Source organism: Branchiostoma belcheri, unplaced genomic scaffold (assembly GCF_001625305.1).
Source record: "Branchiostoma belcheri isolate BF01 breed outbred unplaced genomic scaffold, Haploidv18h27 scaffold143, whole genome shotgun sequence".
Classification (NCBI taxonomy): domain Eukaryota; kingdom Metazoa; phylum Chordata; class Leptocardii; order Amphioxiformes; family Branchiostomatidae; genus Branchiostoma; species Branchiostoma belcheri.
The window spans coordinates 589,782-616,745 of NW_017802858.1; the positions used below are offsets into that span (position 1 = coordinate 589,782).

The following is a 26,964-nucleotide window of genomic DNA, read 5'->3' on the forward strand; positions in this document are numbered from 1 at the left end:
GTTGTGTAAAAAGAAAGCAAAGTGCTCCGTAACAAAACTACAACATGCCACCATAAACCTTTTACGTTTTAAGAGCACTTGAGTCGTGGTACTTACCTGTAACACACCTGTTCTCACCTGTGTGCGTCACGTTACTTTCTCTCCACGCGGCGGGAACTACAGGGAAACCCCGGGCAGGTATCGGTGTCACTGTGCACACCTGTAAACACCTGGGCGCCGCGTCACGCCCACGGAAACTCCTGCCAAAGTCGCGCTGGCATCGAAACTAACAACACGCCCCCCTCCCACACTCTCAGTTTCGGGACAAAGGTCGCTGGGCGAGCCCACTACGCTCACGGGGGTGCGAAACTAGAGCAGCTCCAACAAAAAGTAATGTATTTTTTAAAAACAAAATAGAACATTGCTTGTCTATAAAGACATGACAAGTCGTTGTTTGATGTTCCTTACGTGAGTCATATTCACACATAACATAGCCTTTTCGTTTGTTATTTCATTCTTTACGAGCTTATTTTAACCGATCACCCACCCACACCCACAAGTATGTTTCGAAACCCAATGGGAAAGTTTGTCAAGGACACAGAATGACACCCGAAACTTTGGGGATGTTACAGGACCGGCTGCGCCAGTCTTCCGGCCTTTGTTTCGCGCCATTTCGTCAAATCCTTCAGAGATAACGTTAATGACGTTACAGAACTAAGGATTCCAGGGTAAACTAAGCCAGTGACTGCAGTACTTTCATCGGTCACTGGGCGGCGCTTTGGGAGCATCATTTCAGTCATTCTTGCCCTTATAAGCTAGTGGTAATTTCAGTTCTTTCTTTCCTCAAAATTTTAATGTGTGTGCATAGCAAATATGGAACAATACGACAAAAAAAAAAGCTATGCAAGTTTGTCCTGTTGAAGACTAGATGTTTTAGCCCTAAGGATGTAACGATAACATTATTGCAAGTATACTAGTATTCAGAATCCCCCACACACTCACATGCACACAACGACGAGAAACATTGAGTTGAAGAAAAACAAAATAAAACACTGATCCATGAGAGATGGTAATGACTTCTTTCTCCTTTTTATTATAATATCCAGTACAACTGGTGTTTCCAAAAGAAAAAAAATACACAGCCTGTAGTGGCAAGATTGCAGTGTTCTCTAAAGAGCAGGACAGAAAAGAGCAAACTTAGGAAAAAAATCTAAAAATAATAAACTTGGAAAAACATAATGTGGGACGCTGTACACTTGTATCTCTGAATTGTCTGGAAGAACAAGCTTTGCTCAGTATCATTACGGTGTCCCTTCTATTTGTTGGTAGAATGTTGTACAGTCAAACCTGTGTGGCTGTGTACAACATTGTCATCTCTGCATGAGGACCAACTTTTTGCCATTTTTGCTGGTCCCTTATGTTACAAAGAAACTCATAATGACTACCTGTATGTGACAACCATCTAGTATAAGGCCACACCAATCTTACTTCTGTTTGATAAAAATGAAAATAAAACAACCACAGGGATAGACTTCATACATGTACATGGAATGTGACATCTTAATGATTTGATCAAATTTGTTTGTCGACACAGTCTTTTTCCCCACTCAACCCACATATCAGTCATCACTACCATGGGCTATAATACAAATGCACATTGTTTGTGTTCCCAAATATACTTTCAACATTGCAAGTTGTCATCAGGAATTTCACCTGAAATTTTGACAAAAACTTCCTATACATACTCAAGCGACATTTCCAGCCCTATAACTGTAACATTGTCTGTCACATGAAGCTTACAATTGTACCATAATTGTATGTAGCTCCCAGCAACATCATACAATCACACAAAATAAATCAAACTACTGGATAAGGTCTCTGATGGAGCCTAGTGATACAGAGACATACTATACTCATTTTCATATGACATTTACATTGACTGACTCTGTCACAGTTACGGATGAAAGACAAACATTTGACTTTGTTAGAAACCTTGTTAGAAACCTTGTCCCGCAGTTTGATTTAAACCACTGACTTCACAGTAACACCCTGCAACATTTACATGATCTTCCTGCTGACACAAGCTGCCAACCTGATTGGACCTTTGACCCAACCTTTGACCCTTCGCCTGCAACATTGCCATATATGGCCACAATAATTGCTTATCTACAGCTGATTCAAATTTGCATGAAATCTATAAATTTCACATTTATATACAAAGTTGCACTTTAAATGTGCTCTTTCCTAGGCTGACAGTAATAATAAACTTAACAAATCACTTTTGCACAACCTTTGACCTCTGACCTGACAGGCTAGACTAGCAAATCTAGCATAGCGTCTAGCTGATGCCCAAATATGGTCCCTGATCATCACCCTAATTGGCCCAGGCGAAACCTTCCACTGAGTTTTAAAAATGCCAAAGTTAACAATCAGGTCTATGACCTGTAAACTTTGACGTACTTGACCCAGATTGACTTCAGTACATAGTGACCTGTGACCTCTAAAGTGTCACCTTTCAGTCTCAGGAAAGTCACCTTATGAAGTTGTCTGGGTGATAAGGCAAGCTCTCGCTCACTGTTGACCTAAAATCCTTCACCTATTCGACCCAGTTTGCCGTTACCCGTGGTTGGTCAGTCTGGATCATGTGACAAGTACTGATTTGTCTGTGACCTCTGCACTATGACCTACCAATTCTACAATTCATAAGGCAAGTACCGACTGCTTGACCCTGGTTGCCAGTCCAGATCTTGACAGATACTGACTACATTGACCTATTTGACCCCTGGTCAGGTATTGACCTATTTGACCCCTGGGGTCAGGTGTCGAGCCATTTGACCCTAGGGTCATGTGTTGACTTATTTAACCCCTGGGTGAAGTGTTGACCTTTTTGACCGTTGGGTTGTGTGTTGACCTATTTGACCTCTAGGACAGATGTTGACCTATTCACCCCTGGGTCAGCAGTTGACCTTATTTGACCCATGCTGCGGGGACCCACTGCGGCTCAGTCTGGATCATGTGACAGATGTTGATGAGGTCGCTGTAAGCCTGCTGCAGGTTGTCGTTGGTCAGCACAAAGTCAAAGTAGTGCCCGAACAAACCCTCCACGATCTTCCCGCTGATGATCATCTCCTGTAGCTCCTCCTCCTGTCAACAAACAAACAAACAAACAAACAAACATGAAATATCAATCAGTGTTACGAGTGCTCGACTTTGAACCAATAGGTCCCGGGTTCGAGTCCTGACATGCCACCAATCTTGTGCCCTTGGGAAAGGCACTTTACACGACTTTCCCCACTTAACTCAAGTGAAAATGAGTATTGTCTGTCCTGTATTATTTTGTTCTATGTGTGGGATACAACACCAACAACAGCTGCCTGTGTCCCACATGTATTGTCATTTCAATAAATAAAATCGAATCAATCTGACTTTAAATTCAAGTTTAATGTTCATTTTCCAGTTCATGTTTTATTTAACCCTTGTCCTGCTGACATTCCTGGCACAATATTTTTCAATAATTTCATGTCTTAATTAGATCATAGACCCCCAAATTTTTTTGCCCTGCAGTGGCATAGTTACTTCCGCATTCATTGCGTTTCGCTGCGGTGTGATGCGTTGCACGAAAAATACCCCCAAATCGTACCTATACAGGGCGCTATATAGATGGTACTGTATGTGCAGAACGACAAATGTTGCGCTCAGCAGGGTGTGGCCGATTTTTCTCACCGACAGTGCTGCATACCGGTTCACTGGACTTGGATCTGGACTTGTAAGAATGTTTAGGTTCAAGTCCAAAAAAACCTAAAAGTCAAGAACCGAGTCCGGACTTATTACCATAAAAGACCATTTCACATACCCCTTTTCTTTCCAAACCACCTAAAGCCTTCCCTAGATTGCAAAATCTTATGCTGCAAAATGAAGAAAAAATTGCCATCGGGCATCGGCAAGTGCCGGCATCCATGTTATGTGGCCAGAGTTTCACCCAGACAACATTTCAGGGTTGCCAACATGCAATTTTGTATATGCCATGGGTTTAGGTCCAGAAGTCTGGACCTGAACCTAAATGTGGGTTTAGGTATGCAGCACTACTCACCGAGAAGGTCCTGGATGCGGAGGGGTCGTGTGTGGACTTGGCGTTGGCGGCCAGCCTCGTGTCTCTCAGCCGGTCCAACGGCGGCGGTTTCACGTAGATCACACAGGGTTGGAGGTCAGAGGTCTTCAGCAGCTTCAGGGCCTGCAGGGAGGAGGTGTCAGTCATTGGTAACCATGGAAACAAACCAGTCACAAACTGCAGGGAGGAGGTGTAAGTCATTGGTATCTGTATCTGTATAGCCGGTATAACCGCCCTTTGGCGTAACACACCAGCTTCACAGCAGCTGGCTACATTACACCGAAAAAATTGTTATACCTAACCTTTGCATATCTAACTCTAGACACTGTTTAAAGCTATCTAATGACAACGCCCGTACTGAACTTGGTGGCAGTGAGTTCCACTCTGCGACAGGGAAGAATGAGTTTTTGAACACCTCAATCCTTGGTTGATAACTCAGGTTCTGCTTGAAGGCATGGCTATTTCTTGTTCTCTTCTGAGCTGGTAACCATGGAAATGAGCCTGTTGTCATGGTAACCCACCTGTGGCTGTACACAGAGCACGCAGACGCGCCCCGCCTGCACCACGGCGCGGACCGAGTCGATGTGAGTCCCGTACAAGTTCCCGCGGTACTCCCCGTACTCGATCAACCTGGGGAGCAACAAACACATATTTAGAAACAAACAAACAAACGAACAAACAGATGTTAATAAACAAACACACGTTTAACAAACAACATGTTTATCAACAAACTGGCAAACAAAAGCACCTCACTCCAACTTACCACAGACAACTGTAGCTGTGAGAGCCAGTTAAGGTGATCAGGAAGGGTGGTTGAGGACTTTGGGGACATCTTAAAAATACTACTTAGGGTTACCTATGGTCATTGATTTTTTTTGTGTAAGTACTTTAGTACAAGATGATAATTTATGAAAATTTACAGATCCTGGCTCTTAATCTCCAAGCAGATTCTATAGGGCAAGGGGAGTCTACAAATTGTATATTGGTCTCCTGTAACCATTGGCTGCCCCAGGAGGCCAATGGATACAGGCAGCCAATATAGACTCCCCTTGCCCTACAGAATCTGCTTGGAGATTAAGAGCCAGAATCTGTAGGTTCAATCCAGACTACAATTGCAATGTACAATCACAACTACAGCCTGTTTTGGTTAAGACATTGCCAATGAGACTTAAACTTTTCAACTTTTGATACATATACTGTCTACAATTTTCATCTTGATCTTTTTCATTCTGATCTTCCTGAGTGATCTGAACTTTTCATCTTGATACAGATACTGTCTAGGATTAGAGCAATGTTCCTTCATACAACCATTGAGATCTGAATAAAACAAACAAACAAACAAACAAACAGTAAACAAACTTGTTGTTCTGGATCTCAGCCTCCATGACCTGCCGAGAGACGTAGTGGTAATCCTTCCCATCAACCTCCACGTTCTTCCGCTGTCTTGTTGTGTCTAAAAACAAACAAACAAACAAATAAACAAAAATACAAGTCTTCGGATCTGCATGCAATGATTCTGTGTCAGCGCAAAACAGGCTAATACTTTCCTTGTGAAGTAGAAAGAGTTTTTTAAAGATATCGGGCTAGCTCAATCTTTTACTTTAAAATGTCTAATCATCACAAGCACATGGTCACAGCATGCTCAAGGTTTAGCTATCACATGATCATTGCATGCTCATCACATGACAGCCACATGGACTCCACTGATTGGCTGAACATACCATAGGCCATGTCTGTGCAAGCAGAATGAAGGCAGCAGGAGGGAAAAGGTGTAGAAACAGAGAAGTGAGGTAGAAAATATTATTCAGACAAAAACAACAGGCACTGTTAATGTCACACATCACTCTGCAAATTGTAAGATCACCGTGTTAGATATCCTACATTTCAACTTGTAACCAGATATTAAGCTCTAAAATCCTTGGAAAAACTATGAAGCCTGACCAGAACTGAGATTCAACAAGCACATGGAACTGTAGTGTGATACCTAGTCAGAACTGCATTGAGAGACCTACCAGGTGCTCCTCTACATGAAGTGGTAGTGTGATACCTTAGTACAACTGGTAATGGCAATGAGTAGAACAATAGTGCTAGCACTGTGTGCATTGCAACATTTTGCCCCATTCTCCATTGGGTAATGTTCACTGAGAAGTCCCTCTGTATTTTGTGTATGCCCTGGGTTTGAACCTGAATGTGGGTTTAGGTACACAGCACTAAGTGTGAGACTTACGAGGCACGGTGCTCCTGTACATGTCAGGATCGCTGGCGATCAGCCTCCTCTTCAGCTCGTTTCTCCCAACCCCAGGCGGACCAATCAGAACGACCGGTCTAGGCCGGCCTGGTCTGGGCAGAACTTTAACCACCTCCTCATAGGTCAGGATTTCTCTGGTGTCATATTCTGCAAACAATCAAACAACCAATCAGAACAGCCGTTCCATGATAGCCTGGTCTGGGCAGAACCTTAACTACATGTACCTCCTCATAGGTCAGGATTTCTCTGGTGTCATATTCTGCAAACAATCAAACAACCAATCAGAACGGCTGCTCTAGTCCAGCCTGTCAAACAAACACCTGTTTCTGTTTTAATTAATTAGAAGTGATTGGTCATTAAGTATCCTAATAAAGGCGACAGTGGCCATTGAAAATTTGATCTGTGTAACCCTTGTGTTGGAATAAAGTTCAACATTTTACTATGATTACTAACCAACACAGATGTACTTTCATGACAAACAACTTTTTTAACTAACATATTCCTTCATAGTTTAAAATTATGTGGCTAAAAGTTGTACCTGTTGGTAGTAAAATTTGATCTTTTGGTCATGCAATCTTCCAGTAAGGTTATTGATTAATAAAATAATTCATTGATTGATAGATAGATTGATTGATATCTGCCCTTACCATCATTCTGGTGTGCCTGGTACATGACCTTCCGCGTCTTCGCGTTCTTCTTACTGCTGCGGAAGGAGCCCCAGCGAGACTTCTGAGGAGCTGCAGAAACACAAGCAACAGGTAAACAAACATGTACATAAGGCCACACCAATTTAATTTCTTGGTTAATAGATTCACTGCTTCATTTTTTTCCAATTTACAAATAAAAATTCAGAATCAACTGCAAAATGCTCATATTTTGCCCTGAACAGTTGAAAACAGTCCTTTTCTTACTACATTGTACTTGTTACAGTCATTCCGACTGTGGAACCGCTTACCCAGCGAGGTCACAGGGTCGGCCACCATCTCCATATTCAAGGCCAAATGCAAACACCACCTCTTATCCTGATTACCTTAACACCAATTGTAAATAAAAATCCTCCAACCGTTCCATTTCAACTTTGATCATTTTATCGATTTGTATTGTAGTTACACTGTATTGCTTAATTATGTATTGATTAAATTTGTATGTACTTTGTATGTTTATTGCTATTGTAAATATTGAATTGAATTTGTATGTACCAAGTGATATTGTATTTAAGTTATACTGTACTTTGTATTTATGCATTTATGTGTCAGTGGTAGCCGCTACCAGCCTTGTTGCTGCCTGGTTGCCACTTGTTATGCACTGTTGCATTTAAATAAACAAACAAACAAACAAACAATGCAGTGGTATCATTAAAAGTTCAAAATTCATTGTTTTGAACCAGCCTGGTGTGTGTTGACTTCATGGCTCCTATTGTACCATTTTGGGCCATAATAGGATGCCTAGGCCTGTTTTTATTTTTTATTTTTTTTTCGCCCGCCCACTCCATAATTTTTCTAGAAAAATCCGTTAACCAAGAAATTAAATTGGTGTGGCCTAAACATGTAAATACAAACAATACCTGTAAAAACAAACAGTACACAAACAACATGTAACGACAAAAATCATCTTTATTACTAACAACATATATACAAGATGAAAGGTTTCTTGGATAAAGCCTAGGTCAGATATCTATCTCTATCTTTAGCACTAAGAGGAGGGTGCAAGGCAAGTAAGACAAATACAGTTTACATGTCACTATGTGCATCGGACATTTTGGGGTTTCAATTAAACTTATTGCATGTAGATTGCAAGAACATTTTATACATATGTAAAGAAAAACACTGCAAACAATCCCTTTAAGCCAGGAAAGTAGATGTAGATGAAGGGAAGTTGAGGAACTCACATTTGCTGGGTTTGTTACTGTGAACTCCTCCGTTAGCCGCGCGCCCCTGCCGCTGCGCCTCTCTTCTGAGGGTGATAATTTTGAACAAAAAAAAGGCTTGTATCATGTCTGCACATGTAGATATGCCTCAACTTTTAAAACAATCTACTGCAGAAAAAGCAATATACAGTTTTCTTTCATGTAGCATTTCTCTATAAAACAAGCTTCTAGTATCTTGTACATGTACATCTCATGGCAATGTACATGTAGTTTTCATGTGACTATCATGTGCCCATCATGTGCTAACCTCTCCTGCAGAAGCGAGCCTGGTATCAGCCCTACCATGTGCCTACCATGCACCTACCATGTGCTGATCATGTGCCTATCACATGCTCACCTCTCCTGCAGGAGCCTGCCTGGAATGAGCCCAGCCCGACCGCTGCTGTCTCCCTCGCGACGAGCTTGCCACCAGTTGGGATCCTCCATGTTCACGATGTGAAGCACGTCGCCACGCACGAACGGGAGGCCCGCCTCCCTGCACGGGATGTTCTTGTCCTCAAAAGGGTCGTAGTCGAAGTGCGCCTTCACTCGTACCTTGGGGAGGGGGGGGCAGGAGGAAACAGGCAGGCATTGGTAAGTTCACAGCAGGAAAAAACTGGCAAAGGCCAAGAGGACAACTGGCCAAGACAAACTGGCAAAGGCAGCAAGAATAAATGTCTTTTGTTACCGATTCTTTGCAATGTTCAACACACTAAATGAAATGCTTTTTAAAAAACAACACACTCCTGTATTCTAACAATGACCTTCAGCACACCGCCCCATTCACCCCATTTTCTGTCACAAAAATCACTCCTGTTTCCTTACAGTAGATCTGATTGGAGCAGCATCAATGATAGGCATAAGATGTCCCGATATCTAACATTACGTACCTTGTAGAAAAATTTTGAACAATGCACATCACATAAGGAGTCTTTACTGGAGTCCTACCTGTTCCTCATCCACCTCCTCAATACAGGAGAGAATGCTGCTTTGTGAGGTGGTAGCGGAGGTGGGAAGGGAAGAGGGGGGTAGGGAGGGGCATAGGGGGGGAGCCAACTGGCATGGCAGCATGGAAGGGGGGGCAGAGTAGTGTTAGCTGTGAGTAAAGGTGGTAACATTCATATTAGAGCAGAGAAGCTGGCACAAAAGTAGTCGATTTCTTAGAAATACACCATGGATTCTATCATACAATACAATGGATGCCTTCAATTAGACGGTAAGTGTGAAAAAAAATGTCGCTAAGCATGTCCTGATCATGTGAGTATCATGTGGTCACCAAGCAAAGATCATGTAGTGATCATGTGATGATCATCTGAGGATCATGTGACAGGCATGTCTCTACCTTGCTGTCCTTGGGAGGCCTGAGGTCAAGGTCAGCGGGCACCAGTTTGAAGGTGATCGTCCCGACCGCGTTGCTCAAAATCTGAACGACCTCGTCCGGCGTTTTCCCACGTACGGAGATGCCGTTGACCTCCCAGATCTCGTCGCCGACCGCCATGAGGCCGCTGCGGTCTGCCGCGCCGCCAATCATCACCCGGGCAATGAAGATCTGACCCGTCTTCTCCTCCAGCCGTATCGTGGCTCCCTGGAAACCAAGCGACATGACTCTGACCTTCAAAAATGGATTCCAAGTTCTAAATGATTAGATGGCTACCCAGGGAATTATTGTACAAGAAAGTTACCAAATTTTCTAGCAATGCAAGTCAACCACAATACTTTCATGATATGGAATGCTAAAATGTAAAACAAAATGGCAGACAACGGTGTTCCACACTTTTTTTATCAGTATGATCTTGAGGGACTACTCCTTCAAAATGGATTCCAAGCTCTAACTGACCAGACTGGTATAAGTCAGTTTCCAACAGAATTACTGGATGAGAGAGGTCTCAAATTTCCTAGCCATACAAGTCAACCACAAAACTTTCATGCTATGGAATGCTATTATGCAACAAAATGGTGGACAACTGTGTTCCACACTGACCAGTGGTTCCTCATTTTTTATCAGCTGGACGACCTTGAGGGACTGTTCCTCCTCCTCAAAGTCAGACTCAATGTCGGGAAGACGGGGGGAGAACTCCTTGTTCGCCACTCGGTCGTGGGAAGACAGGAGAGCCTGGAGTGAGGGGGAGGGGGGCATGTCAAGGTCACCTCATGTTCTACCATGTGATGAACATGTGATTAACATGTGAGAACTGTGTGATTATCACTTCATGAGGGAGAACTCCCTGTTTAGTACTTACAACATGTAGTTTCGGTGTACAGGAGTGAAGGTCCTGCAATAGGGGGAGGGGGGTATGTCAAGGTCATGTTATATCTCAGGTACAGAACATCCAAGGATGAATAACACCTAAGGAAGGTCGTGTGACCAGCAGTGGACCATTCTACCCTGAAAAAGGCTGGAGATTCAAAACTAGGTTAAGCCCCTATTTTAGTTTTCTATCCACAACTTGTTATTGTTTGTATACAACAGGGAGTTTAGTGTTAGACTTAGAGAACACAACTTACTCTCCTCACACCTACTTTACCTTACACCAATGTTACCATGGTGCTGTGGGGACAGTTCAGTAACAACCTTACCCTGATGTGGGGACTGTTCAGTAATCTGAGGAGTTCCAAGTTCTCTGGGGTTGGCATCATGAAGCGAAGTTCTTCAGAAATCTGTAAGTTGGTGAGTCGTGGGTTAGAATGTACAGAAAAGACTCAGGCTACAAAGAAGCACAGACATACATTTTTTCCTAAATCTGTAGCTACATTGTTATTGTACCAGAGTATAAAACATTAGTGTCATTGTAAAGGAGGAATAGTGTATTATAATCTGTCAGTTAAAAAAACATTGTATGGCAGTAAAGCTCTACTAAGGTTAATTAGTTTCAGAAACAGTTGCTCAGAAGAAGCTAGGTGACAGACAGGTACCAAAACTCTAGGCTCACACATAGAAACAAAATTACCCCAATAATTTACAATACCCACAGCTGCCTCAGTGTGCTATACAACCTTAATCTCCATACTGCCTGAACCTGTAGTCAATAGAGAATTACTTGCTAAACAGCTACTTCAGCGTGGTATGTGGGAAGTGGAGGAATTCGAGTTGTAATAATTGACCTACACACGGACCTCCACAACAGCCGAACTGCTAATCTGTTGCTAATGTTGTATAACAGCCTCTCACCGAACCTTTTTTACTGCGTAACGTTTTAAACATGTATATTGATTATCAATACCATTTACTAAAGCAGAGGAATATTTTACGATTTATAAATTCTAACAATATTTAATAATATGTAATAATGTTTTAACAATAATACCCATATTTTAATGATATTTTGTGACCTCAGAGCAATTCAGGCAGCCAGTATGGTTGCCTGTGAGTCTGTTGTCAGTGTGGTGGTAATTGAAATTGTGTATGTCTTGAGTTTCAATTTGAAATAAACCACTCTACCACATAAAAACTGAATACATACTCTTCTGGCGAAGAGAATAATAGGAAAGAAATTAACTTAAGTACAATATGGTAAAATTACTTCAAAACCAGGGGTTTTCACATATAAATGTTTTGATGACTGTCTGTCACCTTCTTCAGGCCAAACCCGTACCCAATAGAGAATTGAATGCTAAACACCTACTTCAGTGGAAAAGGAATTTAGTACTTACATCGAGCGCCAGTGCAGCTGAAGTGTACATGACAGGACTGGGATCCTGTTCCATATGTGCAGACACTATACTGTGTACCTACAGGGGAACACAGAAATATACATCATGTACAACTACATTGTAGTTAACCAAAATTCAGGGCTGGAATGCCACTTTTAAGAATTAGTAAGCTGGTGTAATCTCCAAGCAGATTCTGTGCGGCAAGGGGAGCATATTAGCCACCTGTAACCATCTTGGGTGGTGCATCGGATACTGTCTTGGCTGTTTGATACTGTATTGTAGCCACACAGAGAATCTGCTTGGAGATTAGCACTGGTGAACCCAACCTAGAAACTTTGGAGCACAGAAATGAAAAGTGGCCAGCAGGCTCCAGCCTGGTTAGGCCACACCTGTCTCAGTTACAGGTTCTTGGACGGACGAAAAATAAAGCTGAGTTAGTTACATGTAGAAAATCCTACAGTGCAACACTCCTTCCTGCTGAAGTAGCTTGGGAACACAGTAAGTCTTTTACCATCATGTACAGTTGGAGTATTCTCAAGAATGCTGCTCTTCATCATAACGTGTTATTAAGGCAGAGCCGTTGTATTTTATGGTTTTGTAATAAGAGGGTCGTTTCCAGGTGTTACTGTAATTACAGGAGCCAAAAACACCAGCAGAAGAGTTATTATGAGTTCTTGACAACTGGTTTTAAGCTGGAAGGTGAGAACTAAGTACATGTCTGAGGCTTGTATTTAACACCCACACAATAAAATACCGGTAAATTCCATCCAGTATATAGAATCTGTTTCTTCTGAACTGAAATATCGACATGAAAACAGCCAACATAGAGGGTAAGTCTGAACCTTGGTTGGTCCATACTGTTGGACTGAATCTAGTCAGGCTCAACTTTTCTTCCTGATCGATTTAGACAATTGTAGAATTAATAGAAATAAACAAACATGATGATAAGTTAAAAAAGGTACATATAACTTATTTATTTGTTTATTTGTTTATCTATTTATTTATTTGTTTGTTTATTTGTTTACCTTAAGAAGAGCCTCGAAGTCCCTGCTTTGGAACAAGTTGTTGAGGAAGGAGAGGTCATTCTGCTGACCTTCGACCTTCCCCTGTACATGGGTCAGGGACTGCAGAAGCCGCTGTAAACCTGCAGGAAGGAAAAAATAAACAAATAGAAAAATAAACAAACAAATTTGCATAAATAAACAATCCACAATATATAATGTTTGGTACATGTACCACTTAGTACATGACTAGAAAAATTTTGTGATTACACTGTTTTCAAAATCTATCCAGTTGCTTGAGTAACTGTTATCTTAAAGTTGGTAATAACTAATAAATAAGAAGTTGCTTACCTGGGTCACTTCCAAGAGTGGAGAGTCCCGGCATGGTTTCTTAAGAATTCCCTGAGACGTCTGGACAAAGCAAGAGTCTTTAACTGACTGAAGAGATCTCAAAATAGCGGACTGCCTTGAAGTGATATAGTTGGCAGTTTTGCCTGAAGGTACTATATAATTAGTGTGAAATACTAAAGTAACAAGGCAGTTTTGTGGCTGTAGCCCAGCTGGAATGGATGTGAAGTTATCTCTCTCTCACAGTCAGATCATTGCCTTCTTGGGGTACTTAGATCCAGATCTAACAATCCTACAGATCCAAGGTTGATCCTCTACCTGATCCAGATCTTTTTATGAGATCAGAAACCAGAAAATCCGGATCTAGATCCAGTGCTTGCAACAGAAACGTTTGGGGAATGTTGGCCTGTGGTTGCCAGTTCTGCTATTGTAACTTACAGCTTGGATACTTAGATCCAGATTTGACAATCCCGCAGATCCAAGGTTGATCCTCTACCTGATCCAGATCTACCTATGAGATCTGAAAATCTGGATCCAGATCAAGTACTTGCGACAGAAACGCTTTCGGAATGTTGGCCGGTGATTGCTGGTTCTGTTACAGTTTGCCGTTGGTCCCTTCGAATTCTCTCCCAGCTGTACTGTACCACGACCTTGACAATGTCATTGCTGTCCACAAACCAGCGCTGTGAAGGACGTTAGAGAACAGCTCACTTCCTGAGTGGTGCGGGAGGCTGACGTGCCCTTGGGATGACCTTGGAGAGGAGGAGGCTGTCACATGGTGGAGACACACCTGTAGGACATACAAGAAAACATGTGGTCAAGGTCACCTTCAGTGCATACCATAATAACCTTCAACTATTTTTTAATTCCTCAAAATAAAGAACGTTTTTTTACTTTTCAGCTAGACATTTTCTAGGCATTCACCAAAGGCCACTCAGCTGCTATTTAGCAAGCTCCAAATGCATAAATTAAAAAGAGTGATCAACCATAACAAATTCTCAGAGATTTCACAGAATCTTGTGTGACAAAGGCCTGTATCATAATTATAGTCATCATTGTTGTCATTATCTTATGCAAAAACCGATAAAACCTTGAAAATCATATTATCTTCTTGAAACACTAAAACACTTTCAACAAAATGATTGACAAAAAGGATTAGATGAAACAGTCGCAAACAAGGACATGTACAAAGTTCCATCATGGGGAGACGAGTCCACATTTGCCACACTTGTACACCTGAGTTCACTAAACCCCCTTAAGAGCCTCTAGGTCCAAAGTCTAGCTGCTGTTCTGATTGGTTATTTGTCAGACAAACAGTTTGTAATCTGGGAGGCACACTTTTCTCACCACTATAGGTCCTTGCACCCTGGTTAACAATTAGTCAACAATGTTAACTTTCATAGATAAGAAATATCCATGTTACAGAAAGAAGCAGCAGACTGAATGACTGTGTAGGACTGAAACTTTAATTATATTATAGATTATAATGATACCAAGAACACACATTATATTTAATTACTGGAGATAAAGAAATAATGATGCTTTGAATGTCTCTGTATTATGCACCCATATAGTAATTCAAATGTTGGTTATTGTAAAAAAAACAGTGCTAAGTTGCAAAATTACATGAAAACAGAGCCTGAGGCCACACCAATTTAATTTCTTGGTTAACAGATTTTTCTATAAAAATAATGGAGCGGGCGGGCGAAAAAATAAAAAAAAATAAAAACAGGCCTAGGCATCCTATTATGGCCCAAAATGGTACGATAGGAGCCATGAAGTCAACACACCAGGCTGGTTCAAAATTTAAACAATGAATTTTGAACTTTTAATGATACCACTGCATTGAAAGATGGAATAACTGTAACAACAGGGATGAAAAGGACTGTTTTCAACTGTTCAGGGCAAAATATGATCATTTTGCAGTTGATTCTGAATTTTTATTTTTATTTGCAAATCAGAAAAAAATGAAGCGGGCGAATCCGTTAACCAAGAAATTAAATTGGTGTGGCCTGAGGGGAAAAGTCTAGTACTTTGGTACTGTACACAGTTTCAGGGAGTGAAGAAATTGTGTCAGATGACCATTATGACTATGAGACGTTCGGCTTAAGTGCTATGCATAATACATTATGGGTTTCGCACAGGTGCAGTACGTTCTGCTGATGTACTATGATAACAGTTCCAACTTGGCACCAGTCACATTTTGGAGGCTACCTCCCCAAATCACCAGTGACAGGAGTCTGGTATAGTCGGTACGTGAGCGGAGCTGCTATGTGAAGGTCAAGTTCAACAACCTGACCTCTATTAACCCCACATTAGGGGGGGGGCTTCATCCAAGTGTCTGAGGGGCGGAAGAAATTTATTTCAGTGGTTCTCAGATTATTTACATTGAAAATTCACCAAGAGTTTAGGATGAAAACAAAGGGCTGGGTGGAAAACTTGAGTCTGACTATATTCACTCACATGACATGACATGCCTCACGTATTGTATTGTCCTCTATGTTGGTGGTAGCATAAAAATAAGTTGAAAAAACTTGAGAGTGCCAACACCATGTCTTGTGATTACACGTTGGAATAGAAAAAAAAACTGCTAAAAAAGTGATACAGAAGTTCAAGATCACATCCTGCAGTATGATGATCTCATTTCAAACCTACGTCCAAGGAGGTTCAATCAAGCCTCCTCAGTCTCCCCAGTATAAATGCAGGCGTGACTGTATCAAAGGGCTGAGGCTGTTGCCAGAAGAGTTATCACTATCAGACATCTTGGCAGTTTCTTCTGCTGATTTCCTCACATTGCAAATCAAAGCCAAAACCCACTGGGATACTCTCCAAGCAGAGGTTGGATAGCCTCCATGCAGATGTTTCGGTGGCTGCAAAAGACAGTTAAATTGGCCAGGCTGTATCCATTGTCTGCTGTGGCCATAGAAATGTGCTTGGAGATTAAGGTATGGGGCTACAGAGTTTTTAGGTGCTTTTATTGGACTTTCTTTATAGTCTAGTATCTTTTTTTCATCAGCATTTGGGTGGTGTATTGGATATTGTCCCACCTATTTGATGCTGCCCTGCTAGTAACTGACTTGATTTGATGCTGTCCTGCCAAACTGCTACGACTGTCTCTTAGCCAAAATGGCAAAAGATCTTCTTGGAGATCACAACTAGATACAGTCTTGTTAAGATGCCAGGACCCTTTCTGCCCCACCCTAAACCCCAACAGCACAGGTTTGATCCTCGGCCAGCGGAAGTCAAACACTGAACATCTGAAGAGGCTTAGTTTTCAACCTTTATGGCATCACACCCAGAATAACTTGCCAAAATGGTACAAGCTAGAACTTTTATCCCTGAGGACCAGAATAGGCTCTTTCATCTCCCTTTCTCCCTCCACATCTTCGTATTTTCTGTATAGCTATAAAATGTCTAATTGCGATTTCAGGTTTGTTTGAGAATTTCATGTTAATATAGGTTACTAACTAGGGGAGTTCTTTGTGTCCTAAACTAAGACTTGGGCCACACCAATTTATATCTCTGGTTCTCAGACCTTCTTGGGTCAAATTTTAGAAAAGAAACTGAGCATAAACACAGAAGGCTAGAGGAAAACTTGAATTTTACTACGTTTCTTCCCAGAAACTGTGTGAACAGACTTTTCCCTATTTCTACTTTGATCTTCCAGTTCTGCATCATTTTTTTGAGATCCAAGAACCAAGCAATCAAATTGGTATGTCCTTAGCTGTTCTATCAACTGCCACCCCTCCCCCTGGCCCTAAGCCAGCTCTATTTGTATCTCCCAGAATCACTTGGAACAAGTTGAGGTGACCTCGTTGACCTCCGGCCGATCCCAGCGCCAGCTGACCTTTGGCCTCGGCACTATCTCAGCTCCTCACAAACAGACACACATGTACGGGCCGCAGGACGTACGTCCTCCATTGTTCCGCGACCTTGGGCCAGTTTGAAGGACATTACTCCGGACAATTCTGAAGCCAGGTACGAGGGGAGCTACAGGAACGTCTTACCGAAACCTTCGTCTTGATTCTGTTCTTTAAGAAGCCAGGGTAAGTAGGGTAACTCCTTACTTCAATCTTGTGACTAGATATAAGGACCCTTCCACAGCCTCTTCAAGAATAGGCTGAAATCTTAGCATCAACTACATCTAAGACTGTCTTAACTTTGGACAAGGCTTGTAATGATGCAATGTACCATTTCTTTCAAAGAGATTAAGGATGAAGAACTAAAAGTGGTCCTCTTGATCCCACAAGGTCAAACTGATCAACTTGACCTTGGCATCTGGGTTTAGTTAGGCTGTCCTGGAGTCAAGAGCCGGGTCTGTCGTCAGTGTAAATCACTGCCAGTCTCTAGTCTGAACTACAGAAGCTCACTACAGGCAGCTGTAAATTTACAACAAAACTACAACATTTAAATTTTAACCAAAAAAAAATGTAGAAGAATTTTAGTTTGTGAGTTCGCTTAACTCTAAGTGTGGCATTTGTAGAAGGGCCTTGGATGTCACATAACCAGCAACTGCATGCATGCAAGGGGCAACTAAAATCAGAGAACAGATCTGAAGCAAACTTTTATTTTTCATTGTTCAAACATAATAAGATCATTAAGCTATATTGCCTTCAGCATAATCTACAAGTTAGTAGCTTTCCAACATTTTTGTCCATGCTACTGAGGCCTGTTTGCGAGCAAATCAGGAGAACTCATCTGATGAGATGGAAACGCTCACAGAAGGACGCTCCATATTGAGACATCATGCCTTATACCCAGATAAAAGCAGAATCTCAGCCATTCAGACGAGTTCCTGTCTAAATTTACTCCTTTCTGACCTAATTCTTCTGTGGGTGTTGTTGTTGAGAGGCAGCCTAACGTGTTCTGGTTCTGATTAGGCCAGAGTTGGTGTGTCTGACCTGTAGACTTACTGTGGAACTTTGCCAACTCTGCAAACAGTCAAAACTAACCAAACTCAAGGGACTGGTTAAAAATGGTCTATGTACATTCATGTGGACAGGTGGTCGCTATAATGCTTGTGTCAATGGGAAAAGGTACTAGTAGTCTCCAAAAAGTGGTCAAACAGGACAGGTGGTCCTTATGTAGAGGTGGTCCTTATGTAGTAGTACAGGTTTGACTGATATATCTATGTACATCAATAGTTCTTATGTAGAGGTGGTCACTTGTACAGACATTCCTTTGTCTTTTGCTTACAACAAAGGTACTGTATACTTTTCTTGTTGTTCTTCTACCAGTTTACCATTCCAGAAGACATCACAATGTTATAATCATCTTCATGCCAAGCGAAGGGCCATTTGATACGTGGCTAGACATATCTGATTCTGACATTTCTTCCTTACAGACTGTGAAAGAAAGTTGGCAAAATGGCCGTCTGGTGCTACAAACTGTTCTGGCTCGTGTGTCTGGTCTCCATGGCGATGACCTCTGCGGAGGTCGCCTGCGGAGGCCACGGCGTCTGCGACTGTTTGGACGATCACACCGTGGACTGCCGCTACAAGGACCTGGAGGAATTCCCGTCGGAAATTCCCGCCGAAACCGTAACGCTCCACGTCGAGGGCAACTTCATCACCGAGCTCCGCGCCAACGACCTTGCCGGGCTCGCTGACCTTGAGAAGCTCAACCTGCACTTCAACAGCATCAACGACATTGAGGACGAGTCCTTCGGCGACCTTGGGAACCTGGAGCAGCTGGCGCTGGACTATAACATGGTAACCGTGGTAACCACCAGCACGTTTGCGGGGCTGGACAAGCTGACGCACCTGTCACTCATCCAGAACAACATCAGCAGCATCGAGGACGGCAGCTTCCAGCCGCTATCCAGCCTCAGGGTGCTGGATCTCAGCTTCAACAAGATCCCAGGTAAGATCGCAGCTTCAACAAGATCCCAGGTATAATCTCAGCTTCAACAAGATCCCAGGTGAGATCTCACTGCTGGATCTCAGCTTCAACAAGATCCCAGGTAAGATCTCAGCTTCAACAAGATCCCAGGTAAGGTCTCAGCTTCAACAAGATCCCAGGTAAGGTCTCAGCTTCAACAAGATCTTAGGTAAGGTCTAAGCTTCAACAAGATCCCAGGTAGGATCCCATAGCTGGATCTCAGCTTCAACAAGATCCCAGGTAAGATCTCACTGCTGGATCTCAGCTTCAACAAGATCCCAGGTAAGATCTCAGCTTCAACAAGATCCCAGGTAAGGTCTCAGCTTCAACAAGATCCCAGGTAAGATCTCACTGCTGGATCATCGAGGACGGCAGCTTCCAGCCGCTTTCCAGCCTCAGGGTGCTGGATCTCAGCTTCAACAAGATCCCAGGTGAGATCTCAGCTTCAACAAGATCCCAGGTAAGATCTCACAAGATCCCAGGTAAGGTCTCACTGATAGATCTCAGCTTCAACAAGATCCCAGGTAAGATCTCACTGCTAGATCTCAGCTTCAACAAGATCCCAGGTAAGATCTCACAAGATCCCAGGTAAGATCTCACCGCTAGATCTCAGCTTCAACAAGATCCCAGGTAAGATCTCACTGCTAGATCTCAGCTTCAACAAGATCCCAGGTGAAATCTCACTTTCTAGAAGATCCCAGGTAAGATCTCAGTGCTGGATCTCAGCTCTAACAAGATCCCAGGTAAGATCTGAATCCGAGGCTCAGCTTAACATGTCTGTGTTGAACCTTCACAGCTGCAGGAGTTTCTGCGGTGCTGAGTGGTTTGGAGGAGAGTCTGCGGGAACTGGGGCTGCGGTACAACATGCTGCAGGAAGTCCCTGCAGCCCTGGGCCTGCTGCAGAACCTGCAGACCCTCAACCTGGCCGGGAACAACATCAGCTCCATCAGACCCATCCAGAACATGACCTCCCTGCTGACCCTCGACCTCAGCAACAACAGGGTCATGCACCTTGACCCCAGCATGTTCCAGAACATGGAAAGCCTGGAAGTTAGTCAACTCAACCTCTCAATTTATTTAAAACATTTGCCCTTTTACAAATTTTGGATATGGCCTTTAACCTTTACCCTTATCTCCACGTGCTATCCATGGCTTTTAACCTTTGCCCCTGTCCCCGAGTGCTATATTCTCCATGACCTTTAACCTTTGCCCTTGCCCCAGGTGCTGTCGCTGGCGTATAACCGTATGGGTCTGATCGAGGAGGGCGTGTTCTGGAACCTGACGGAGCTGCGTAGCCTGGACCTGCAGGGGAACAACGTGCAGCGGCTGCACCGCGGGATGTTCTCCAACGTGGCCACCAACTCCTCCCGCCTCCGCCTGCACCTCCGCAGGATGAACCTCCGCACCATCGACAAGTTCTGCTTCCAGGACGTCGGAAACCCAGATGCTAAGGTTAGCAGCCACTATCTCATCTTTTCTATTTTGTTCTTGCTGAGTTTCAGTTTATTAATATTACAAGACAATACTTGTGGTGTAAAGGCAATTTTTTTCATCTTTGTTCTTGTTGAACCTACCGTGTAGCATGACATGCAAATAGGCATGCCTAACAAGCCAGAAAACACTGCTAAGTGTTGGCCAGGAAACAAACCTACCTAAAGTAAAACTGTTAAAACCTTTCCCTTCGTTACTTTCTTAAATCTTTTTTTGGTTGTTACAGAGGTAGGTACATTGTAACTGTCTTGTTTGTGCCAACAATCAGGTTGTTAAATCCTTGCAGCAGATATTTTCCTTTTCCTCAATCCTGAGCTCCTATTGCTATTGGTAGTTTTGGGAATGGTACTCTGGAGTTAGAGGTGTTTGGCCACAAACCAAGAGCCCAATCAGACCCTGTGAACAAGAGATTGGGTACTTAAAGTTTCCCATCTTAAATCCCCTGTAAATCCAGATCCACCAGCGCGAGATGGTGTAACAGGCTAAAAGTTTCTCTTCTTGAATCCTGCTCAGATCCAGATCGATCTGCGGAACAACCGTCTGAAGCTGCTGCCCCCCGGCCTGTGCCGCAGCCTGCCGGAGGGTCAGCTGAGCTTCAAGCTAACTCCCTTCTTAAATCCAGATCTACCGGCAAGAGATTGTTTAACACAAGCTAAAAGTTTCCCTCCTTGAATCCTGCTCAGATCCAGATTGACCTTCGGAACAGCGAGAGATTGTGTAACATGTGTAACAGTACAAGTTTCCCTAATCTTGAATCCCGCTCAGATCCAGATCAATCCGTGTAACAGGCTAAAATTTTCCCTTGTTGAATCCCGTTAGATCCAGATCGATCTGCGGAACAACCGTCTGAAGCTGCTGCCCCCCGGCCTGTGCCGCAGCCTGCCGGAGGGACAGCTGAGCTTCAAGCTGGCGGGGAACCCGTGGCACTGCGACTGTCGGATGGAGCGCGTCCCGGAGCTGTGCCCCACGGCCGTCACCTCGCGGATACGCTGCGCCCAGCCCGACGCGCTCAACCGGAGGCTGCTCGGCTCGCTCGAAGCCGACGATCTCGTGTGTGAGACGACCGGGGAGCCAGAGGACGGGGAGGCGGATTCTGTGGAGTAATCGACTCGACCAGCTTTCAGAAAAAAATCAGTTACTTAAACAACTTGATAGATTTTGCGAACTGTCAGATATTTTGAGTAGCATTCACAATCACTCACAATGCTGTTTCTGTGGAATAATTGACTGGCTTGCACAAAAAAGATAGTTACTCAAACAACTGGTGGAGAGATTTTGAGAACTGTCAGATGCTTTGAGTAGCATCCACAATCACTGACGATGCTGTTTTCATGGAGTAATCGACCGGCTTGCACAAAAAAATCAGTTACTCAAACAACTGGAGAGATTTTGACAGATGTTTTTCTGTAGAATCCACAGTGGACAAAAAGTAGTGGATGCTACTTGAAACGTCAGACAGTTTTCAAAACATGATCTGGTGGCTTGAGTGCGAGCGGACGGCACAGCCAGAGGATGGCAACACAGATTCCGTGGAACAATCGATCATTGCCAATAAAAAACAAAAAAGCAACTGGATAGGTTGTTAGATGTTCCGAGTAGCATCCACAATCACTGACAATTGACAGAAAACTCAAGTCAAGGTTTAAGAATTACTGGATTGATCCTGATTCTATGAAGTTGAAGGAGATGGTGGCTGTGATGATTTTGTTTTAAATGGGCCGAGCTTTTTCTGTACTTGGAAAAATGAGTGGAAATAATCTGTATCAGATTCTGTGTTTAGGTGACTTGTGGTGAAACACACCAGCTTTGCAGGCAAGCAGGCATGGGGTCAGGGAGGTATTATCTTTAGTACTGGTATTATGATATCTCAAGCTGTCTAATAAAGTAGATCGAACATAGTTCAAGTAGCACCCACTACTTTTTGTCATCATAGTTCAATAGCAGAACAAGTTGTTGATACGTTGATATAAATTTGTTAAGATCACAAGGAAAATTCAAAATGACATCGGAAGGAAAATCTTATAACATGGAAGGAATATTGCAGGCTTGAATTGTGGCAGCTGAAAGGAGACTGGTTTGAAAAAATTCATTTTGTGTACAATGTATTAAGCTTGAAATAGAAGAGAAATTCAGTTCTTATGACTGTTATTATGAGTTTGTACCAGTAATCATAGATATGAGACTAAGTAGTATGTATAAGAAGCAAAACTTTCTAAAATCTTCACTAGAACAGAAAGACTGTGCATAATAATACAACAGGAGACTTTTAAGCACCAAAACTGAACTGACAATACATGTAAACACCTGTAGAGGTTCATACATGTTCAACATATTAAACATGTCTAAGTGTGCAAAAGTAGGCAATAAACTGATATCCAGCATTGATTCAAACGTCACTGCAGACACTGAGACTGTTCATCTGTGTGTTTCTATACTGAAGTTTATATATGTTCTCCCAGAGGGCACCTCTACTCAAAGGTAAAGTTGCCATCTCTGATTGTCTTGTTGATGACAGTTTTAACTTTACGGTCGGTTTACCACAATCGCTTCTTGGCCTGCAGTTCTTGAATGAAACACAAGGAGGAGCTTCTACACAAGGAACAGATATTTATATATACATGTGTGTAATGACAAAGACAGATGTTACGACAAAGATAAAGAAATAGTCTTGCTATAAATAAGGAACAGCCAATTCCTTTTCAAACTATGTATGAAAAATCAGAGCTACAATTTAGTACAAAGACGTCATGTGATATACAGTATATCATACTGAAACTACTTTCTTCACTGACTAAAACAAAATTTCTTGTTTGTATGTCCCAAAAATGGTCTTACCAACACAAGTAACAGGAAAGTGAAAGTGTGCATGTCCAAGTGAAAATGAGGGAAGTGGTCAGTCACCACACACTGGGCACCTTCACAAAGAGGCAACTGGGAAAACATCGGGGGAAAGTGATGATTTAAACGCCTGTTCAGTCTGGCTAACATAGGGCAGAATCAACTCCATTTGCTGGATCTCAAATATATATAAAAGCTGAAGAATTTCCAAGCAGATCCTAGGGTGGCAAAAAGACAGTATCAAATTAGAGAGGGTCCATACCACACACAAAGATTGGACCCTCTCTGGCCAATGGATACTGCCTGGCCAATTTGATACTCTCTTTTTGCCACCCTAGGATCTGCTTGGAGATTAAAAGCTGACCTGCAAGATAGATTTTAATGTTTCAGGTAGTACTAACTACTTTTTGTCAGTGACTTTTCATCAGTGTGGTACACACAGTTCCAGAGAGGGAATTTATACGTATATAAACAAGTTCAGGTTTTTCTTGCAGCTTTCTGTTTTCATTTTGTCTTCCAGCAAAATAATTAGTACATCCCCAGAGAGATCAGACTGAGTACAGGGGCTAACCCAGGCTGGAATTTACACGGCAGTGCGACGGCACCTGATGAAATATGGGCAATACCTTATCTATCATTAAATACTGCAGAAAATTCCTGCATTTACCGTATTAGTAAGCAAAGCCGTACTTGTACTGTAAGCAACATTCAATAATTGATTTTGATGAACATAATTATTATTTCTAATGCTGTATAATTATTTTTGACCTTTTTCTATGTCTAGGAATGACAATGCAGGAGTAAAACCCTTGAAATTTGCAGCTTATTTTCACAGGGAACCAAACAAACTTGACTCTACCAAGCTACGAGCAAAAACCTGGCAAGATATATCTATAAGTACTACACGAGAAATCTTACCTGTACATTAGATAGAAAACACCACTGTATACAAGAGTAAACCCTTCCACACCCAGGAATCTCACATGCACCCTGCATGCATAATGCACAGTCCCTGGGGACATTCCATTACTGGCTACAGGGGAATGGGCACAGACATCAATATCATGGAACAGTCCATTTTTTATTAAGAGGGAGAGACAAAAAAAACTAAACACTAGTAAGAAGTATGATGTGAGCAAAATGTTGACTGTAGGTTTTGGACTTTCAAAACACACAATTCAGTTAAGATAAGATGGTTTGTAACTATTTTTCTTAATAATTTTTTTCTCTATGTGTGTTTATATTATAAAATGGTACATTCCAAAAAGTCATCACAAGCCAAGTGGCGCCATAACTCTACCCAGGGGACGTTCATTAATCTGACCAATAGGGGGAGGGATCAGCCCATACATCATAGTCGATGACTCATCCCTGTCTGCCATGCAACCGACAGTAACACTATCTCCACATTTGTCTCTGCAGATTCACATTCAGGGCTTGAAATACCTTTTTCTGCATACCTATACTGTACAGGTAACACTGAAAAGTACCTGCACCAGGCAAATCTTACATGTATCTGCACTACTCAGAACTTATGAAGGGTGAATCATACCAAAACTGTTAAAAAATACATTGACATTATTTCTTTCATATTTCATAGATGGTAACAGTCAATGCAGCAAACCCACATACACCTATATGTACATGTACATACATGTATAAACCCAGTACATGGACCAGTGCAAGTTAGGAGCAGGTAGACATCTGAAATACAATGTACATTGTACCAAGGAGGTTCAATCTTGATAGTACCTGCACAGCTCCAATTTTATCTGCATATATGCAATTTTACCTGCGTATTTCCAGCCCTGATATGGTAGTACTGTACTGAATCTTTTTTCTCTCTAGGTGATCAGTATTAGCCTGTCAATTGTCCAATCCATCATCCTGGTCTGATTTGATTAATTAGTCTCAGCTCCCAGCTAACGAGGCCAGAAGGCGCTGATTAGCTCGTTAATTGAAAAATAGGAAGGGGCAGTTAAGGTTAATTGAAGGAAACTGTGGATAATTTAATGTAGATGCAGAGATTGCGAGGAAACACTCTGAAATTGGTTTCCATTTTTCTGAATGTTTGTTTCAATCTCAACAAATACCGCAAGCTCATTTCACTTCACATTGCTTAAGTTTCGCAAAACGGTGGGTGGGGGAGGGGTATATTTAGAGGGGACAAAAATTTGTGAAAATCTGTCCTTGTATTTTCCACACAGAGCAAAAAAAACTGGGGAAAACTTGTCCCCTCCTCACAGCTGTTACAGTTTTGTTATCGAAGAATACAAAGAAAAGCAATGATTTTTGAGATGAAAACAACAAATAGAATTATTCAGCTAAAACCTGCTCCAGTCAACAGATGGCACAGTTTTAGTCTTCTATTTCACCATCTCAAGCTTCTTATTCAGTATTCACTATCATTATCATTTGTAGAAGAAAGGTGGCTGCAGTTCTAACTCTTGCAAGATAGGGGGCACAGCTGCACATATAGAACAGCAGTCAACCTTCCCTTTCAAAATCTGAGGAAACTAAAAATCTTGAGCTTTGAAAGAAAGTTAAACTAAAACTGGTCACGGGGAGGGAAGTTTCTTTTCTTTTCTTGCAAGGTGAAGAATTTGACCTTGTCGCTGCTGTTTGTACTGAATTCTGATTCCCAAGGTCAAACAAAGGGCTGGAACATGGAGTTTGTCAACTCTGCTGACAAGGTCAGGAACAGTTCTGCTGACAAGGTCATATACAGTACACAGTCTGTACTCTTAGGCGAATATGTTACATTCTTGGGTTTCCTCTATTTGTGAGAAATTCAATTATCATGGGTGGAATAAGAATAAAAAGTAAACTAGAAAGGCCGACATTTGCTTGAGAGCAAATGCAGCAGATGGCTTCACCCTATCCCCCATACCAAAAATGGATCTATCCTACGATGGCTGCCAATAGTCTACACCCCCATGCAGAAATGGAACCTTCCAATGCCGGAAATAGCCCAAAAGCCCTATTGTACATAACTTTAAAGTGGTGTATGTCAAAATCGTGAATGACATTCTTTGGACATGTGTCCAAGGTATTCCCATACCAAATTTCAGGTCATTCAGATTTAATATTAGGGCACAGGAGCCAAAAATGTACATTTTTGGTCCGAAAATAGCAAAAAAGCCCTATTTTACACAATTTTAAAGTGGTATATGTCAAAAGCGTGAATGGCATTCTTTGGACACGTGTCCAAGGTATCCCCATACCGAATTTCAGGTCATTCAGATTTAATATTAGGGCACAGGAGCCAAAAATGTACATTTTGGGTCCGAAAATAGCCAAAAAGCCTTATTTTTCCCAATTTTAAAGTGGTGTATGTCAAAAGCTTGAATGACTTTTTGTAGACATATGTCCAAGGTATCCCCATACCAAATTTCAGGTCATTTGGTTTTAGTACCTGGGAACCAGATCTCAAAATGTATATTTTTTGCCTGAAAATGGCCAAAAAACCCAAATAAAACAATTTTTCAAAAAATGAAAAAACGTGTCGGGGTAT

The 26,964-nt window shown here is 42.2% G+C and overlaps 2 protein-coding genes across 4 annotated transcripts in view; one reads left to right on the forward strand and one right to left on the reverse strand.

Moving 5' to 3' along the window:
• Positions 1-1,394: 1,394 nt before the first annotated feature.
• Positions 1,395-26,964, reverse strand: part of LOC109464913 (MAGUK p55 subfamily member 7-like) — a 28,974-nt gene continuing 3,404 nt past the window's right edge. Inside the window, exons 1-16 of one of the 3 annotated variants that reach the window (XM_019762012.1) lie at positions 24,369-24,386; positions 13,245-14,031; positions 12,918-13,036; positions 11,893-11,970; positions 10,819-10,899; positions 10,223-10,354; positions 9,584-9,826; positions 8,600-8,796; positions 8,224-8,288; positions 6,983-7,072; positions 6,315-6,482; positions 5,809-5,820; positions 5,447-5,540; positions 4,609-4,717; positions 4,070-4,210; positions 1,395-3,123 (exon numbers count right to left, since the gene is read on the reverse strand). In XM_019762012.1, the coding sequence (XP_019617571.1) occupies positions 2,947-3,123; positions 4,070-4,210; positions 4,609-4,717; positions 5,447-5,540; positions 5,809-5,820; positions 6,315-6,482; positions 6,983-7,072; positions 8,224-8,288; positions 8,600-8,796; positions 9,584-9,826; positions 10,223-10,354; positions 10,819-10,899; positions 11,893-11,970; positions 12,918-13,036; positions 13,245-13,278 (1,740 nt within the window). In that variant the 5' untranslated portion in view covers positions 13,279-14,031; positions 24,369-24,386 and the 3' untranslated portion in view covers positions 1,395-2,946. Of the gene's footprint in view, positions 3,124-4,069; positions 4,211-4,608; positions 4,718-5,446; positions 5,541-5,808; positions 5,821-6,314; positions 6,483-6,982; positions 7,073-8,223; positions 8,289-8,599; positions 8,797-9,583; positions 9,827-10,222; positions 10,355-10,818; positions 10,900-11,892; positions 11,971-12,917; positions 13,037-13,244; positions 14,032-24,368; positions 24,387-26,964 lie in introns of those variants that run through there. The other 2 variants (XM_019762011.1, XM_019762013.1) reach the window with 2 other exon arrangements.
• LOC109464914 (SLIT and NTRK-like protein 6) lies at positions 17,050-23,066 on the forward strand. The gene is made up of 5 exons (XM_019762014.1): positions 17,050-17,287; positions 18,586-19,103; positions 19,918-20,171; positions 20,343-20,573; positions 21,432-23,066. The coding sequence occupies exons 2-5, from the start codon at positions 18,608-18,610 to the stop codon at positions 21,714-21,716; spliced, it is 1,266 nt and encodes a 421-aa protein (XP_019617573.1). The 5' UTR covers positions 17,050-17,287; positions 18,586-18,607; the 3' UTR covers positions 21,717-23,066.

What these genes read in the sequence shown, in the direction of transcription:
- LOC109464914 (XM_019762014.1), top strand. Translation starts at nt 18,608, where the DNA reads ATGGCCGTCTGGTGCTACAAACTGTTCTGGCTCGTGTGTCTGGTCTCC. An exon ending in CAGCTTCAACAAGATCCCAG is followed by an intron (nt 19,104 to 19,917) that starts GTAAGATCGCAG and finishes GAACCTTCACAG; the next exon opens with CTGCAGGAGTTTCTGCGGTG. An exon ending in AGAACATGGAAAGCCTGGAA is followed by an intron (nt 20,172 to 20,342) that starts GTTAGTCAACTC and finishes CCCTTGCCCCAG; the next exon opens with GTGCTGTCGCTGGCGTATAA.